The sequence below is a fragment of the Henckelia pumila genome, unplaced genomic scaffold (assembly GCF_033568475.1).
Source record: "Henckelia pumila isolate YLH828 unplaced genomic scaffold, ASM3356847v2 CTG_461:::fragment_3, whole genome shotgun sequence".
NCBI classification, from domain to species: Eukaryota; Viridiplantae; Streptophyta; class Magnoliopsida; order Lamiales; family Gesneriaceae; genus Henckelia; species Henckelia pumila.
Genome location: NW_027331831.1, coordinates 16,024,644 through 16,043,031, shown reverse-complemented (window position 1 = coordinate 16,043,031; position 18,388 = coordinate 16,024,644). Strand labels below are relative to the sequence as shown.

The 18,388-nt window shown below is 33.7% G+C and overlaps 1 protein-coding gene across 4 annotated transcripts in view; it reads left to right on the top strand.

The window, feature by feature from the left end:
- LOC140871448 (DExH-box ATP-dependent RNA helicase DExH5, mitochondrial-like) overlaps positions 1–13,152 on the top strand; it is a 40,098-nt gene extending 26,946 nt beyond the window's left edge. For 3 of the 4 annotated variants that reach the window (XM_073273970.1, XM_073273969.1, XM_073273967.1), the window contains 9 exons: positions 5,339–5,533; positions 9,657–9,860; positions 10,009–10,078; positions 10,164–10,312; positions 10,738–11,043; positions 11,345–11,404; positions 11,502–11,654; positions 11,782–11,892; positions 12,058–13,152. In XM_073273970.1, the coding sequence (XP_073130071.1) occupies positions 5,339–5,533; positions 9,657–9,860; positions 10,009–10,078; positions 10,164–10,312; positions 10,738–11,043; positions 11,345–11,404; positions 11,502–11,654; positions 11,782–11,892; positions 12,058–12,528 (1,719 nt within the window). In that variant the 3' untranslated portion in view covers positions 12,529–13,152. The remainder of the gene's footprint in view (positions 1–5,338; positions 5,534–9,656; positions 9,861–10,008; positions 10,079–10,163; positions 10,313–10,737; positions 11,044–11,344; positions 11,405–11,501; positions 11,655–11,781; positions 11,893–12,057) is intronic. The other variant, XM_073273968.1, reaches the window with a different exon arrangement.
- Positions 13,153–18,388: the final 5,236 nt, after the last annotated feature.

Below are 18,388 nucleotides of genomic sequence, written 5' to 3'. Positions count from 1 at the left end.
GCATACATGGAATTGTTTTATCACTGACCATGAGCTTGGTGGCATGTACCTCTTTTTCCCCATCTTTGAATCCTCTATTGATCACTCAGATTCATATTAACCTCGTGTTCCATTGCTAAGTTTCCAATGGTTCTCCCCTGACCTATGTCAACCACTATGTGAGTGGCATTTCTGTTTTTTTTTTTTCTGTACAGCTGTCACAAAATAAAATGAGAAAGTTATAATTTAGATCATCTAATTTTTGTCCTTTTCACTGTTGGTCTTTCATGATATTTTGTCGTGTAAGCTGATGATTACTGAAAATTCACTATCTCTAGAACCTGGCATATGGAATTGCTTTTGAATTTTCCTGCTCATAATGCTGCTTGGTAGGCCCTGACAAAGTAATATATTTAGACCAATTGAAGGATGTATGATGAGCCTCTATGCTTTTGAAACAAGAATTAGAAAGAAAACTTTTTTGCTTACATCTCATTAACAAAGATACACAATTTATACATGCTTGTCTACGTACAATTTAAGGAAGTAAATAATAAGAAAATTATATTGTAGATACTTTCCTATTCTATCTAAGGAAAAAATACAACAGAATATATTTTCAATATTCTCCAACACTCCCCCTCAAGCTTAGGAATAGATATTGCGCATTCCAAGCTTGCTCAGTAGATCTTCATGACTTGGTTTAGTGAGACTCTTTGTTAGGATATCCACCTCTTGTGCTTGAGAGGAAATATAACATTAATTGATGCCTCCTTCCTCAATTTCGTTCTTGATGAAGCTTCGATCAATTCTTACATGTTTCATTCGATCATGCTGAATAGGATTTTTTACAATGCTAATGGCAGATTTGCTGTCACTGTACAACTTTGTAGGATGGTGAATGGGAATTTGCAAGTCCTGCATTATTCTCTCAAGCCATATAACTTCACTCTTTCCTTGAGCAATAGCCCGATACTCTGCTTCTGCACTACTCCTTGCCACGACTGAATGTTTTTTACTCCTCCAAGTAACCAAGTTTCCCCATAGCTTGGTGCAATATCCTGAAGTTGATTTGCAATCCTCACTCCCTGCCCAGTCAGCATCAACATAACCTTCAATACTTATGTTCTCATTTTTAAGAAGCATCAGCCCTCTACTTGGTGTCCCTTTAAGATATCTCAGAATGTGATTCACTGCCTCTAGATGTCTCTGGGTCGGTGAATGCATGAATTGACTTACAACACTCACAGCATATGCAATGTCTGGTCGTGTAAGGGAGAGGTAAATCAACCTACCAACTAGGCGCTGGTATCTCCCTGTGTCCACAGAAGGGTCATCATCTTTAATCTTGCTTCTCCAATTTCTTTCCAATGGAGTTCCCACTGGTTTGCATCCCAAAGAAATATTTCAAGGGTCCTAAATTCTTTACTTGGAATTCTTCCTTCAGCTGATTCTTGAGCTTCTGGATTTCGGTAATATCATCTCCTGTGATGATAATATCATCCACGTACACAATTAGAATGACTTTTTTTTCATCTTCTTCGCTTATTATGAACATAGTGTGTTCTGCCTTTCCTTGAACATATCCAATTCGGATAAGAGTCAAACTGAATTTAGTAAACCATGCACGTGGGGACTGTTTCAGACCATACAGTGACTTTCTAAGCTTGCAAATTTTACCTTGTTCTTGTTCTAACTCAAACCCCGGTGGAATCCTCATATACACTTCTTCCTCAAGATTTCCATTCAAAAACGCATTCTTTACATCAAGTTGATGCAATTCCCAATCTAGATTTGCTGCCAGAGACAGGAGAACACGAATAGAATTGAGCTTTGCCACTGGAGCAAACGTTTTTTCATAATCAATTCCATATGTTTGTGTGAAGCCTTGTGCCACTAACCGAGCCTTGTAGCTTTCAACTTCTCCATCTTCCTTGTATTTTACAGTAAAGTCCCATCTACTCTCAACTACTTTCTTATCCTTTGGTAAGTCAACCACTTCCCAAGTTTTGTTTTCATGTAATGCCCTAATCTCTTCCTGCACAGCAGCATTCCACTTTGGGTCTTTTAGAGCTTCATAAATATCTTTTGGCACTTTTACATCATCAATCTTTGCTGTAAAGGCTTTAAAAGAGGGAGATAATTTGCTGCAAGTTAGAAAATTTGAGATAGGATGTTTAGTGCATGATCTTACCCCTTTCCGTATTGCAATGGGCACCTCCAAGTCATTGTTCGTACCAGAAACCGATTCTTGGTTCGATAATTGATTGTGCTGAGGAGCTTTAGGCCTGCGAGAATAGGTTTGAAGAGGTTTCATGGAATTCTGTTTTTCCCATTGAACTTGATGTGAAACTGGACTTGGTGTACTCTCGTGTTCATGCATTGGTGCAGTAGGTGCAGAAGATATATGCAAATGAGAGACATCTTGTGAGATAGTCAATGACACGGTGGGATCCCAATGACTGTTTTCATCAAAACTCTCCCCCTGAAAACTGTCCTTGGAATAGAATAACTTATTTTAAAAAAAAGTGACATCACAAGAGACAAACCAACGCTTAAGGAAAGGAGAATAACATTTGTATCCTTTTTGGGTCGGAGAATACCCAACGAAGACACATTTAAATGCTTTGGGATCGAGTTTACTTCGATTTGGCTGTGTATTATGGACATATGTAGTGCAACCAAATACCTTTGGAGACAATGAACTGAACAGATTAATAGTTAGGAAGTAATCAACAAGAAGATTCAAAGGAGTTCTGAATTTAAGTGTCTTTGAAGGTAGACGATTAATTAAATAGGTGGACGTAAGAATGGCCTCCCCCCAAAAAGAATTAGGAACAGAACTAGTGAACATAAGTGATCGAGCTACTTCCAACAAATGACGGTTTTTTCGTTCAGCAACCCCGTTTTGCTTAGGTGTGTCAACACACAAACTTTGGTGGTGTATCCCATTATCCCCCATATATTGACAAAAATCACGAGAGAAATATTCCCGACCATTATCTGTTCGAAGAACTTGGATAGTGGATTGGAAACATTTTGGACAAATTTGTGAAATTGTTTAAACCAGTGAAACACCTCTGATTTATCTTTCATCAAATAGACCCAGCAAACCCGAGTATGGTCATCAATGAAAGTATAAACCAGTGAGTTCGATTCAGATTAGATATGCGAGACGGACCCCAAATATCACTATGAATCAAGTTAAATGGTTTTGTGGGTTTATATGTATGGGGCAGATAAGTACTTCTGGGTTGTTTTGCAAGAACACAATGCTCACACTGAAACAAAACTTTCTTTTTATTGATGAAAAGATGAGGATACAAAATTTTCATATAAGAGAAACTAGGATGTCCCAAACGTTGATGCCATATCAAAATATCAGAATTGGAAACAACAGATAATGACCTTCTATTGTTTGACTCATACTACTGGAATTCTCAACTCTCGAAAGGTAGTACAAGCCATTTTTCTTCTCAGCACTGCCAATCATCTTTCCCGAAGAACGATCCTGAAATTCACAATGAGAGGAGAAAAAAGTCACTACACAATCCATATCATGTGTCAACTTACTAACAGACAAGAGATTGTATGTCAAACTAGGCACAAAAAGAACAGATTTCAATATCGTATTGGGTAAGCAAACCGTCCCCTGGCCCACCCCTGGTGAGGTTTTTCCATCTGCTACCCACACATTTATTCTGTCGTGACAGTTGGTATAATCATCAAAGACTTTTATGGACCCTGTCATATGATCTGAAGCCCCGGTATCTACAATCCAACAATTAGGCTGCTGTGACGTGGACAGAAAAGTTTGGCTGATTGTACCTGTTTGTGCCATAGCAACAGTAGGAGATTTAGAGTTGTGACCATCAGTATTTGTTGAAAGTTTGGTCTGATGGAGGAATTGTCGTAGCATGTCTTCAAGTCCAGCGTTGGTAGTGGTCTGTGATTCAGCCAAGTGAGCAGATTTTTGGTTCCTGTGTAGTTTTCGTGGCTTCCAATCAGCAGGTTTTCCATGCAAATCCCAACAAGTTTCATGTGTGATATGGTTTATTACAATAATCACACACAGGTTTGTCAAAAGACGAAGTGTGTCGACCATTGTTATGTTTGTTTGTCATAAGGGCAGAACCTCGAGTTTCCAAAGGTTGTGAGTCTTGCTGTGAGGAAGTGAGCATCACACGTTTCCTGCTTTCTTCTCGCCTCACTTCAGCAAACGATTCACGCAGACTTGGGAAGGGCTTCATACCCGGTAACCTCCCACGCACTTCATCTAAGTCTGGATTCAGCCCATGCAAGAAATCAAATATGCGTTCCTTTTCAAGCATTTTTTTGTACTTCTCTGCATCAGTCGGACATGCCCATCCACTTTCATAAAAAAGATCAATTTCTTGCCACAATTCCATGAGGGAATTGTAATATTCAGTAACAGCAAGACCACCTTGTTTGGTGTTATGGATTTTTGAGCGAATCTCGAAACATTGAGATGTATTTTCGAGATCAGAATAAATTTCTTGGACTGCATCCCAGATTTCCATAGCAGTCTGGTAAAAAAGATATGTTCGACCGATGCTTGGTTCCATAGAGTTGATGAGCCACGCCATGACAATTGAATTTTCAGCTTCCCAAGTGCTATATCCAGCTGTTGTTTTTCCAGGAGCCTTGATAGCCCCCGTTAAGTAGCCAACTTTTCCTCTTCCCTTGATGACAAGCATCACTGACTGAAACCATTCTCGAAAATTTACACCATTGAGTTTGTGCTGAGTAATTTGTAGTGACTGGTTGTCGAACGAGGGAGTAGGAGAGGATTTGGATGCGGGTACTGGAATTTCCAGAGTTGAGTCGTCTTTGGTGGTCATTTTGTAACAGTGAAACAAGACAAAAGTGAACAAAGACAAGGCAGCAGTATCGCCAGCTTTGATACCATGAAAAAAGAATTAGAAAGAAAATTTTCTTGCTTACATCTCATTAACAAAGATACACAATTTATACATGCTTGTCTACGTACAATTTAAGGAAGTAAATAATAAAAAAATTATATTGTAGATACTTTCCTATTCTATCTAAGGAAAAAATACAACAGAATATATTTTCAATATTCTCCAACAGCTTTAGTAGTTGAGATTTCATAACTAACTGCCTTTTGTTACTCCTATTTTGACAGATTGACATTAGGTCTTTTCTTACTCCTGAATGCCAGCAGCTATCCATTTTTTAATCTTATTCATGATATAGTGTTACCTCGTTCATTTGCTCAAATGAACTCTTTATGTTTTATCCTTTTTAATTGCTTTTTTATTTTTTATTTTTGCTCTTCATTCTTTTCTTATTTTGTTTTGGTCTGCAATGACGGAAGAAATTGATTTTTGACAAACCTGAAGATGGAATAAGGAAGATCGTATTAGCTACCAATATTGCTGAAACAAGCATTACAATTGACGATGTGGTTTTTGTTATTGATTGCGGTAAAGCAAAAGAGTCATCATACGATGCACTGAATAACACCCCTTGTCTGCTTCCTTCCTGGATTTCGAAGGCCACAGCTAAACAAGTACGTAATTATCCAGGTTAACTTTGTCGATATTTTGAATCAGTAAGGATCTGCATTTTGTTTTTCTAACATTACCAATTATTTTGTTATATTTATGAAATTTCTCATGTCCTATTTTATCGGTTTTTATGTAAACCAAAAACTTTTAGGTTTTATGCAATGTGATTAGCATCTAAAAATGTCTCATCTACACTAGCCTGATATTCTAAATGCATAATTTTGTATTTTTAGACGAGTACTGTATAATTAGCAAAGAGGCATACACACGATTACCATATTCTGTTCTCTTTCCATTTATTGGAGAATGAAAGATAGGACCCTCTCTGGACTGAGTTTGTATCAAATTTAAATTGATGGGTCGACATTATGAGTTGCTTTTTTTGTTTTGTTATTGCTGATGATGAGCATGAGAAACATCATCGTTGTTAAATGTCTCACTTTATTTAATGGGCTTGTCGTTTAAATGAGGTTGCAATGACGTGGTAGCCGAGTCAAGCTAGTAATGAGTTATTCGGCTAGAGTGTAAGCCACTGTTAATGGAAAGTAGTTCCACTTGGTTCTCATCACATAAGAATACCATTTGCTCATGAATAGATGCATTATAGAATGAAATGATGCTGGGATTAGATACGGAAATATTTTTCATGTGCGTTTGAACTACTAGTAAGATAAATCATTGTCAGCATTTAATCTCAATTAAAAGGTATATACATTCAGCCTTTATTGGTTTTAAATCCCCTCAAGTCTTTAGCATCAAATCCTTATTCAGATCATACTGTTAATTGGTTCTTCCTTGCACTGTTAGATCATTCGTCTTCTTCGTTTGATGAGATAGAATTTAACTTGTAGGAAAAGCTATGAAATGAAACTTCCTGGCCCGTCATTGACAAATAAACAGTATATTCGTAGTATGAGAGATGAGAAGACAGTTATTTTTACCCTTGGCCTTGCCTTTGGCTAAAATGTTGGAAGATGTTTGTTAATATTCCACCTTTTCCTGAATAGCATAGCAATGTTGCAGCTAAATCCTTAATGTGGCCAATTATAGCTTTGAATTTTTAAATTTGATGTTTTGTGAATATTCCACCATTTCCTGTTTAGTATTGCAATGTTACAGCTAAATCCTTATTGTGGTCATTATAGCTTTGGATTTTTAAATTTGATGAGTAGTGACATCTATAATAGATTGCAAAGTGGCACCTGATTTCACTGGTTAATAGGCAAAAAGTGTGAAAAAGGTGTGCATGAGTGTAGCTTCGTCATATGGTTTTCTGCACAACTCCTATTATTGCATTGAGCTCCAGAAGCCTTGTGCAGGTTTACCATGGTGCCGTTGAGTACTAAAATTAAAGTGGCTGCACTTGCTGTCAGACCCTTTTGTGTTTGGTGAAATTATTCTAGAATAAGATGACATCCTGTAGCTACTGGCTGCATGAATTATCAAAAAATTACTGAAAACTAACTTTTTATTTGGTTTAATTTCCTCAAACCCATTCTTTATTCACAAAACCAGCAACGAAAATCATCACCTCATTTTCAATCTTTTTCCCAGAAATATATTTTTAGAGTTATTTGCACCAAATACCCCTGTGAAATATTGAAAATGCACATTTCTTCCCTATGAAATTTAAATAGACATCTTCAACCCTGACCTTTTATAAAATTAGCACACGTGTCTCTTTATACGAGCGATTGTTGCACACGCGCCTCTCATGCGACTGGACAAACATTTTGATTTTTTTTGCACCAAATACCCTTGTGAAATATTAAAATTGCATATTTGACCCTTTAAGACTATAATTTTTAAATCTTTTCAATCTATAAGATCCAATTATAAAATATTTATTAAACATTTACATTTTATGAATTTTTATTTTCATTTTAAATTTATTATTATTAATTAATTTGTTTCTAAAAAAATATTATTACTTTATCTTGATATCATTATTTTATTAAACGTACTTCGTGCTTCCAACTTTTCATTAAATATGCATTCATAAACAAGGATTTAAATGCGTAGAAGTACCAAAATATTAAACTAATTAAAATGATAAATTCAAACATATTACTTTTTCGATTTAGGACTATATAGTATTGAACCAAAATCTAAATTTTTTAAAATATGCATTGCACAATTTGCAATAAATAATAAAAAAAAATAAAATGATTGTATAATGATAAAATTTACTATTAATTCTATATTTAATTGAATAAAATAATATTTTTAATTAAATAACTATGAAAAATATTAGTTATTTTATCTTAGTATTTAAAAACTATATTTTAACAGTAAATTTTATCACTATATAACCACTTTATTTTTTTATTTTTTACTGCAAATTGTGCAATACATATTTTCGAAAAATTTAGATTTTAGTTCAAACATATATAGTCTTAAATTGAAGTAATATGCATGAGCTTATCATGTTGGGTTTATGAATGCATGTTTAATGGAGAAATTGGAAACACAAAGTGATTTAATAAAATAATGATATCAAGATTAAGTAATAATATTTTTTTTAGAAACAAATTAATTAATAATAATAAATTTAAAATAAAAATTCATAAAATGTAAATGTTTGATAAATATTTTATAATTGGATCTTATGGGTTGAATAAATTTAAAAATTATACTTTCAAGGGGTGAAATATGTAATTTTAATATTTCACAGGGGTATTTGATGCCAAAAAAAATCAAAATATTGACCCAATCGCATAAGGGCGCGTGCGCAACAATCGCTCATATGAAGGGGCGCGTGTGCTAATTTTATAAAAGGTCAGGGTTGAAGATGCCTATTAAAATTTCACAGGGGAGAAGTATGCATTTTCAGTATTTCACAGGGGTTTTTGGTGCAAATAACTCTATATTTTTATGACTTACTTCCCAACATAATCTTTACATTTAATTGAACTTTTTCGCCACTTCCCTAAACACACTATAATTATATCATAATTTAATTAAACATATGATTTAAAACTTTGAAATATGTTACTCTTTATTATCATGCATACAAATAGCAATTTAAATATAATTTAATGGTATTGACCAAACAAAATCTTAATGATATGACATGAACAATAAAAATTATCTTCTAGAAAAGTAGACCAAATCTTCAACCACCCTAAACTATTTCAAAATTATTGGCCCTTTTCACGGAACTATTAAAATATAACCTGAATGTGTGTAAATGCCATGTTAACGTTTTTGTTTGCATTGTTGATCATACGCAAATGTTTGAACATATGTTTGCAAAAGACTTAATTTTGGTGTCAATTAAAATGATTTTGGAATTTCGAACACTGAAAAATCTTTCTCATGGTTTCTAACTGCTGTTTGACTATAATTAGGTATGCATTGAACTATTTAATCATGGATTGGATGGTAGTCAATGCAACTGCAATTTTTGTCTTCAACTAAATGGGTTGGGTCATTTATGCATTTATGGAACTTACGATTAATGGGATTTATGATGATGCCAGATCATTCTTTCTGTGGTTGGTAAAATTCATCTTTAGAAACTAGAAGGAGATGAGACTCAAGTATGTCAATTAGAGAACTCTTTGAGGAAAAAATTAAAGCATTAAAACAAAGAATTAACATTTTGTAGATAAGAATGCATATTAAAAACTGTTGGTAAATTAAAATAATAATCTTGTAAGAATCCCGTGATATAAGGGATTAATTGTGTAATTGATATAAATCCCATCATATATGGGATTATATCCACTTTCCTTCTTAGTTCCCTCCTCGTCTCTTTAAGTAATGTTGTATTGTATGATGTAAAAGTAGAGAATAAAGAAAATGGATTATCCCCCTTTCTCTCCTTTCTTGTAAACCTACAAAAACCTCTACTGAATGCCCTGTACAACTTTCCCTTGGAAAGGCCCTTAAAAATTGATGGACAAAAGTCAATGAGGTAAGAAGACCATAGGACAGGATGCTTCGACTGATATTTGATCATCTGCACTGCAAGAAGGTGCTGTGAACTATGTGGACTTCTATTGTTTCTCTGTACTAATTATTCTCTATATGTTGTGTATGTCTATATATATATATATGTATGCATATGTATTTGTTTGTATTTTTTTCTTTTTCTCCATCTAACAATCCATCTATTACCAGCGAAGAGGAAGAGCTGGACGCGTGCAGCCAGGAATATGTTACCATCTCTATCCAAAATGTGTGTATGATGCATTTGCAGATTATCAGTTGCCAGAAATTTTAAGGACTCCTTTACAGTCTCTTTGTTTGCAAATCAAGAGTCTGAAACTTGGCAGTATCTTTGAGTTTTTATCTAAGGCTCTGCAGTCACCGGAGTACCTTGCGGTATACTTGTTACTTGTCACTTGGAACATGTTTATCGGCTGTATGTCATGACTCATGAGACATTATTGTGATAAGAAGCATGAATGAAAGCATATTACACTTGCATAGTCTAGCATCGTTTAACATTTTGCATTACTTTTGATGGTAGGTTCAAAATGCTATTGCTTATCTAAAGACCATTGGGGCCTTGGATGAGAATGAAAATTTGACTGTTTTGGGTATGTAAATAGTCTAAGATTTCTCATCCTAATTTTATGCTCAACAAATTTCTATTCTGTTATTGACTCGCTCTGTCTTCTGCAGGAAACTACGTCGCCATGCTTCCAGTGGAGCCAAAACTAGGGAAAATGCTTTTACTTGGTGCAATATTTAATTGCCTAGACCCAATATTAAGTGTTGTTGCTGGTCTAAGTGTCCGTGATCCTTTCCTAGCCCCACTGGACAAGAAGGATGTATGTGTCACCTAAAAATCAAGAATTAATTAGTTGCTGTGTTGACTTCTATATCTCTAGGGAAAACATTAATTAAATTGAACCAAAAATCGAGACAGTAAATAATACAGTCAAATGAAAGGCATATTCTTGCATAAACAAATAGAAATAGAAAAATTATAAAAATAGAAGAGCATGCCTGGTTTTGCATAAACCCATGTATGGGATCCTGAGAAGATGCTGGCATTACAAAAACATTCTACAAATTTTCCTCACGTCTTGCCATGTCATTTTTTAACCACGAGGAAACAAATGGAGCATTTCTTTCTTTATAATTCTCTAACAATTATTGTATATGTCAATGGTTGTGTGGGATTTATGCGAGCTCTCTGTTTTGAATAGATCATTTTCTAGAATTGTTGGTAACATATGGTTCTTTTGTTTAGCTAGCAGAAGCAGCAAAAGCTCAATTTTCACATGATTTCAGTGATCATCTTGCTCTTGTCCGGGCATACGAAGGCTGGAAAGTTGCTGATAGGGATCTCACTGCTTACGAATATTGCTGGAACAGTTTTCTTTCCGCACAATCGATGACTGCTATCGATTCTCTTCGTAAGGAATTTTACAATTTACTTAAGGATACTGGTCTTGTGGACAGCAATCCAACCACATGTAATGTCTGGAGCTATGATGAGCATCTTGTACGCGCAATTATTTGTTATGGCTTATTTCCTGGAATTTGCTCTGTTGTGGTAAGCTATAATCTGGTAATTATGCATTTTTTTTCCCTCTTATTTAATCTCCTAGCCTGCTTCCTGGTTTTCGATGTTGTGCAAGGCTAATGTTGGGTTAATAACTACTTAATTAGGTTGCTAGTTTAGGAAATCTGATTGATAAAATTTTGTACTGTGATATTTTGTTTTCCTTTTGGTAGAATGATATTTATTAACTCATTTTGTGTGTGCGGCCAATTGACTGATTAGTTTTCTAGAGTGCGCTTACAAAAATTTACTTCCTATCATTTCCAACGACATGGTTTAAATGCATTGTCAGCACAATGACAAATCCTTCTCCCTGAAAACAATGGAAGATGGGCATGTGCTTATGTCCTCTGTAAGTGTTCCACTTGCTTGGTATCATTTTGCTGCTTTGAAAACTTAAATATGTAGTCTGATATTGGTTTTTCTTGTGCTCTGTTAAATTGGCTTAGAACTCGGTCAATGCACGCCACTCGAGAATACCATATCCATGGCTTGTTTTCAATGAAAAAATTAGGATCAACTCGGTCTTGCTGCGGGATTCCACAGCGGTGTCTGATTCAATGCTGCTAATATTTGGTGGAAGAATCTTAAGAGGGGATATGGTAAATTCTCGATTTTGAATATTACGTTTCCAAACTTTTGTATTTTGTTGATATTCAAGATTATGAGTCTAGGACAGTTTATATATGCAAGTCTTGTGGTGCTGAGAGCTGTTTTTGGCCTTTGCAGGATGGCCACTTGAAAATGTTGGATGGATATTTGGAATTCTTCATGGATTCTGCTACAGCTGATCTATATCTGAGCTTGAGGAGAGAAGTTGAAGAACTGATCAACACCAAAGTGAGTGAAAATTTAGCAAAATCAGAATGTCTCTTATTCTTTATCTTTTCAATGGTTTATGTCGTTCATCAACATAGATTGCTGTTTTTGCTAGGTGGTTCTCCTAGATGAATGAATGATGTGTATGCTGATTATTGACATAATTGTGATGATATCTGTATTCAGCTCCTTAATCCCATGATGGCCATGCATTTTCAACACGAACTTATGTCTGCAATACGTTTGCTGATCTCAGAAGACCAGTGTGGTGGCAGATTTGTGTTCAACCGTCAGGTAATACAGCACTCCAAGTCATTCACGACTGTGGCAACAGCGCAAAAGCCTGCCTCGATGCACAAGTCAGAAAGTGGCCCAGGGGGTGATAATGCCAAGGGCCAGCTACAGATGCTTCTTACTCGAGCAGGCTCTGCTACTCCAGTCTACAAGACTACTCAGTTAAAGAACCACCAGTTTCAAGCAACTGTGCAATTCAACGGGATGCAGATAATGGGGCAGCCTTTCAACAACAAGAAGCAAGCTGAAAAGGATGCGGCAGGAGAAGCCCTGCAATGGCTGCTTGGAGGAAATGGAGATGGTCATGGTTATATTGAAAACGTGTCAATGATGCTCAAAAAGAGCAAGAAAGAGCACAGATAAACTTGAGCTTCTGTTGAAATGTGGCATGGAGAACTACAGCATCACCTCCTTGCACAATTCAAAACTTGCTGCATTCTTGTGCGGTTTATTAATAGGAGCTTTTCCATTGACATGTAAGCAGCCGCAACAACAAAGCCATCATTTTGACACTCGTATCCATGTTTTTGGCGATGCTTTCTTGGTTTTTCAGAGCAGTTGGATTGAAACTTCTGGACACCTGTTCGAATAGGATTTTTTGATCTGGCAAGGGGGTGCCCAGAATTCTTCCACCTGCAAATTCAGTTGACACTCTTGTTCCCTTTGGTAGACAATTAAGAGTAGTCGCTAGTTGTGTAGCTTTGATAATTATAAGTAGGTTCCTTTGGTAGACAATTAAGAGTAGTCCCTATGGTAGACACTCTTGTCCACAAGCGGGTCCCGAGTTTGGCCAAACTCGTCCTGCCAAAATGTGTGTGTATATATATATATATATAGAGAAATTTTCAGCTGCCCAACCAATGATGTCCAACTCGTCCTCAACCACTAAAACCCCGGTACCGTGTTTTAGTTATGCGAAAAATAAAAAAAAACAACTAAAAGACGAGGTGGAGAAATACTGTTGGGCAGCTGAAAATATCTTTATATATATATATATATATATATTTAAAATATACATGTATATATATAAACAGATCTGATCACCTGTGTACTGGATTTTAGTGTTTGCACACAGATTTCTTGTACTCTAGGATGATCACCCGGGTTTTATTGGTCGCACACAGATTTTCTGCACCATAGGGTGCAGGAGATCAAATCTATATATATATATAAATACAAAATATATATGTAATATTAATAATATATAATTATATTTTTATACTAAATAATTAATATTTTGTTTATAATTTAAGTGTATAATATTATTGGATTTAAATGAATTTATCTTATTATGATACGTTTGATATAAAAATGTATCATTATAATGTTTTTTGGCTAATAAATATCAATTAATTATAAATTGATAAATTTTAATGTGAGAATATTTTTTTGTCTTAAATATTATAAATATATATTTGAAATTAAATTTAATGATTTTTGTTAATTTTTAAATTTTTAAACTTTATAATTTAATAAATTTAAAATTATTTAATTTTCGACGAGTCCAACGGGTTTAATCCGAATTAGAACCGTCAATTTCACGGGGCGAGGTGGGTCCAAAGGGAGGTGGGGCTGGTACTGGGTTTAGTCAGATTCATCCCGTTGTTACGCGGGATGGGTACTGGGTTTAGTCATATACGTCTCGTTGTCATCTTTAATTATAAGTTCTCACCTCTTACGGGTGGTCCCGGGAATTTCACTATTTGTTCTCTCGTAATTTAATATGACGTTTTCTTGTTCTTTCTTTTTTTTTTTTTTTTCTATGAAACATTTTGGGTAGATGTTTTGTTTACATTTATATACTTGGAAGGAAATTAGTGGTTATTAAATTGTGAGGTTATAGGCTTTTTCCGATGAACGTAAAGCCAACATCATCAGTATGTTACAACTGGTATATATGTGGGTATATGTTTTGTTTTTTTATGAGTAATAACCATTTTTTTAAAGTTTATTATTCGGGCAACTTACAAATCACTCCCCAATCTAAATTTAACTTCTTGTTTGCTCCCTAGTTGGTTAAAACTTTGTTTGAACTTCCTATGGCTTAAATTGTTCCTAAAATGCCCTTGTCTTAATGTTAATCATTATTATCTCTTGAATTATCAAATGTGGAGTCGGATTCAAAATCTGATTCATTTGATTCATCAAGATAATAAATATTTTCATCATCAGATGAAAACTCAATTATTTCAACTGGATAAAATCTAATATTGTATAATTCTTCTAAAAGTTTAACCTTTTTTTTTTTCGTTTCATTTTGGACATTCATTTGGATAATGTTTTTCTTCATTGCACAACCAACATGTGCAATTATTTTCTTTACCTTTTGGGCAAGGTGGTTTTTTGTTATCAAACTTTTTATAAAATTTTCTTCTATAAGGTTTTCTGAAAAAAATCTTTTTGAATTTTTTTTCCTTATAAGGAATGAATTTCCTATTAAATGATTTATAAGGTTTATTTGGTTTATTCTGTTTCTGTCGTTTTAGATGTTTGTGTGGCATGTCTGTTTTACAATCATATTCTTTTACTGTGAATTTCATTTTGTCATAACAGAGTTTATTGTTTTGTTTGTAGGATTTGAAAATTCTTTTATTTAACGTTATCTCGTGACATTTCTTTGTTATTATATCTTTGATGAATTTAATAGATCCTCCTAATGTTTTGGCGTAATAACTAGTTAAAAATTCATCTTTACTGTTTATTGGTATATTAGGTATTTTATTAAAAATACTCAATTTATAATGTTCTCTAAATAACATAAATTACAGAGTTTGATATTGTCTAGAATAAAAATTGCTCTATTTTGTTCTATGGTTTTGGCTACCAAATTAGCATCACTATTAGAAACTCCTAAAAATTCTTGGTACAAGGCATCAACAAATATTTCGAAATATCGGTGTCCTGTCATTCCTTGTGGTAGATTAGTAATTACCAGGTTTTCAGCCCAAGTTTTTAATGCTCCTACCAATGTCATTTTTATCATTCCATGGGTCAATACTTGGACGTTCTCACTTTTATCTAATAGTGTTGTTAATTGGATTTGTAATGATAGTTCGTTTGTCCAATGATCTATCCTTGATTTTCTTTCTTTAGTAGTAGAACATCCTAATTCTAGAATATTTTGTTTTACAAATCCTGATGTTTTTTATTCTTTGAGAATATCTCTAACATCTTTATATGATCCGAAATACTGGTCTTTATTATATTCGAATCCTTCATTTTTAGTGCCACTACCACTGCTTACATTTATTTGTAGAGTTAATCGTGGTCTAGAATCATCTTCTGATTCTGATTCTGAGATATCCATATCTCTATATTGTTCTGTTTCTTGATGAGAATGATATAGTTCTTCTGTATTTATTCTTATTTGTTCATAATCAGATTGATCTGTTTCACTAAACATCTCCATTACTTAATTTTTTCATAAATAAGGGGATTTCTATACCATGATTCAATTTTGAATGGTGGTTCTTCTTCCAGTTTTCTTTTTCCTTTATCTATTGGAAGAACTTCCTTAAGATAGTTTAATATTTCATTACCATGTCTTTCTTGTTCTATTATTAATCTAGTCGTGGCTAGGTCAATATATTCTTTGAAATTCTTTTCTAACTCTTGTATTACTAGATTGATCTTGTTAATTTTATTTTCTAATTCTTCCAAATCTTTTTTTAATTTTATTAAGGATTTCATTATGATGAGGTTGATTCATTAACAATAGCTTGTTTAATTTTAAGAATATTTTGATTCATTGTTCCAATATTTTCAAGGATATCTTCATCATTTCTAGCGAATGATAATGATCTCCTTGGTAAAGAATGTTTTGTTATTTGGAGGTCAACTGAACTTCACTTTTTATGGGGATTTATTTCTTCAATAAATACTTTCTTGGGTGTTTCAACCCTTGTGATGTCTTGAAAGATCGTTGGGATCTCGATCATTTCTTTAGATTGTGAATTGTGTGAATGCACACTGTTTTATAATGCTAACCCAACAACATAATGTATGTTGATTGGTGCATTTTCTGATCTCATTAGATCCTTTTTTTTTAAAATGGTATTCGAGTGTTAAAACTCTGTTAATATCCTTATCCTGAATAGAAACTGCGAATTGCATATATAAATAAAATTTAAGTATTGAATAACATAAATTTTCTGTTTGTTTATTCGCTTATCTCGTACAACAATTTCAATTGGTGAATCAATTCCTTCCCTGAAATGAGTTGAAACAATTATTTCAAGTCCTCCGATAAATATATATTTTAGTTTATTTCTTTTAGATTCTTTTGCTCGTTTCATAATTGACTTTACCTTTGTTGCTGTTAGAAACAATATTTCATTTTTATGTTCAAGATTTATCTGTAAAGATTTTTCTTTTGTTTTTAGAGAATAAAATATATGATTATTTTTCGGGTTTAATGTTTGAGATATTTTAGTAAAAATTCCTTGACTGATTTGCAATTGTTGCGAAGAACTGTCGTTTTTAAGTTTCTTAATTTTTAAAAACTTTTGTTGATTGAATGTGATATTTAAATCATATTATTTATTATTCTTAAGCTCTTCGATTTCCAGATCTGTCATCAATAAATAACAGAAGATCTTTTCTTTTTGAGATCTATTAGTCTTTGTTCAATATATGCTATATCTTGAATGATTAAATCATCTTCTTCAAGATTAGAAGAGTGATTTAGGGCTCTTTCATGAGCCCTTAATTGCTCCTTAGTCATATCTATTCTGAAACTAATATTCTTAGTAGCCAGATTAAATATGCTAAGTTTATATTTTGATCGTATTGAAGTACATCTCTTATTGATCCATCATTTTTGTTCTTGAATCTCATTTCTAAATCTTATAAACATATTTGTTTCTTTAAATGTTTCTTCAAATTATTTTCCTAGATGTGATTTGGATTTCTTAGATCTCTGATACCAGATTACGGAATTATTCATTATAATAATAATTAATCTATTCTTGTAAGCTGATTCTTCTAGTTTGTTCAATTAATTTGGATTCTAAATAACATATTAATTGCTTCATCAGATTATATTCTTCGTATGTCAAAAAGTATAATGAATCTGTGTTTGACATATTTTTGATTTGATCTTCTAAGACTTGAAGTTTTTTTATTTAAAATGCGTATTTCTAGTTTAATAGTCATTCCAGGAATGTTTAGAATTTTGATACCAGGTTATAACATATAAATGACAAAATTTATTTATAACAGATAAATGATTTAAATCAAATTTGGTTCCATTCATTAGTTACTATTATGATTTTTAATTGATAAATTGATTCGAAAATAGTTAAATCAAAATTATTTATATGAATTTCATGAAATATAACATATTCATGATTGATAAGTGCATTTTGTATGCATTATTTCGTGATATTTTTATATTCATTTTGTGTGTGTTCTTATTATGTTATTGGTGTTTTCTTGCATTTTAGCTTCACGTTATTCCCCTTGGTTTATTTCCAGGAAATAGAAGGAAACTTGGCATTTTATGTGAAGAGATGATGCTCCTATGTGCATGAATGAATGACAAGCTGCACCATAGTGAAGAACATGAAGATCATAGTTGTGCGTTTGGAAGCTTGAAGAGAGCTAAGTTTTTGGCGCCATTGCCTGGGACTGTTTTGATATCAGAATTTTTATTTCACTTGAGATTAGACTTTATTTATTTTCTTAAATTCTGAACTTTTGCTTTGTCTTTGATTTTCAGGTACTTTCTGCTTGTGCATGCATAGCAAAAGACACACCAAATATCTTCTACCACTTGATTTGGAGATCGAGCGCACACTGAGCAGAATTTGAAAGGCTAGAAGAGCTATTAATTTAGAACTTGAATCAGAGACCGAGAAAGAGATGGTGGACAATCATACAGTTCTTGATCTAATTCGTCCGCCAGTTGAAGGTTATGGATCTAACATAGTTCGCCCGATTGTTGAGGCGAACACTTTCGAGCTGAAGCCCTCTATTACTCAGATGATCCAGCTTCAAGCACGTTTTGGAGGCTCTTCTGTGGAGGATCCTTACGCTCATCTGGAGAGTTTTCTGTCGATCTACGACACGCTCCAGGTTAATGGGATAACATCTGATGCAGTGCGACTGCAGTTATTCCCATTCTTTTTACAAGGCGAAGCTATGGAGTGGCTAGATGATCTGCTTGCGGGTTCTATCACTACTTGGACCCAACTTTTTCAAACTTTTTTGAATAAGTACTTCC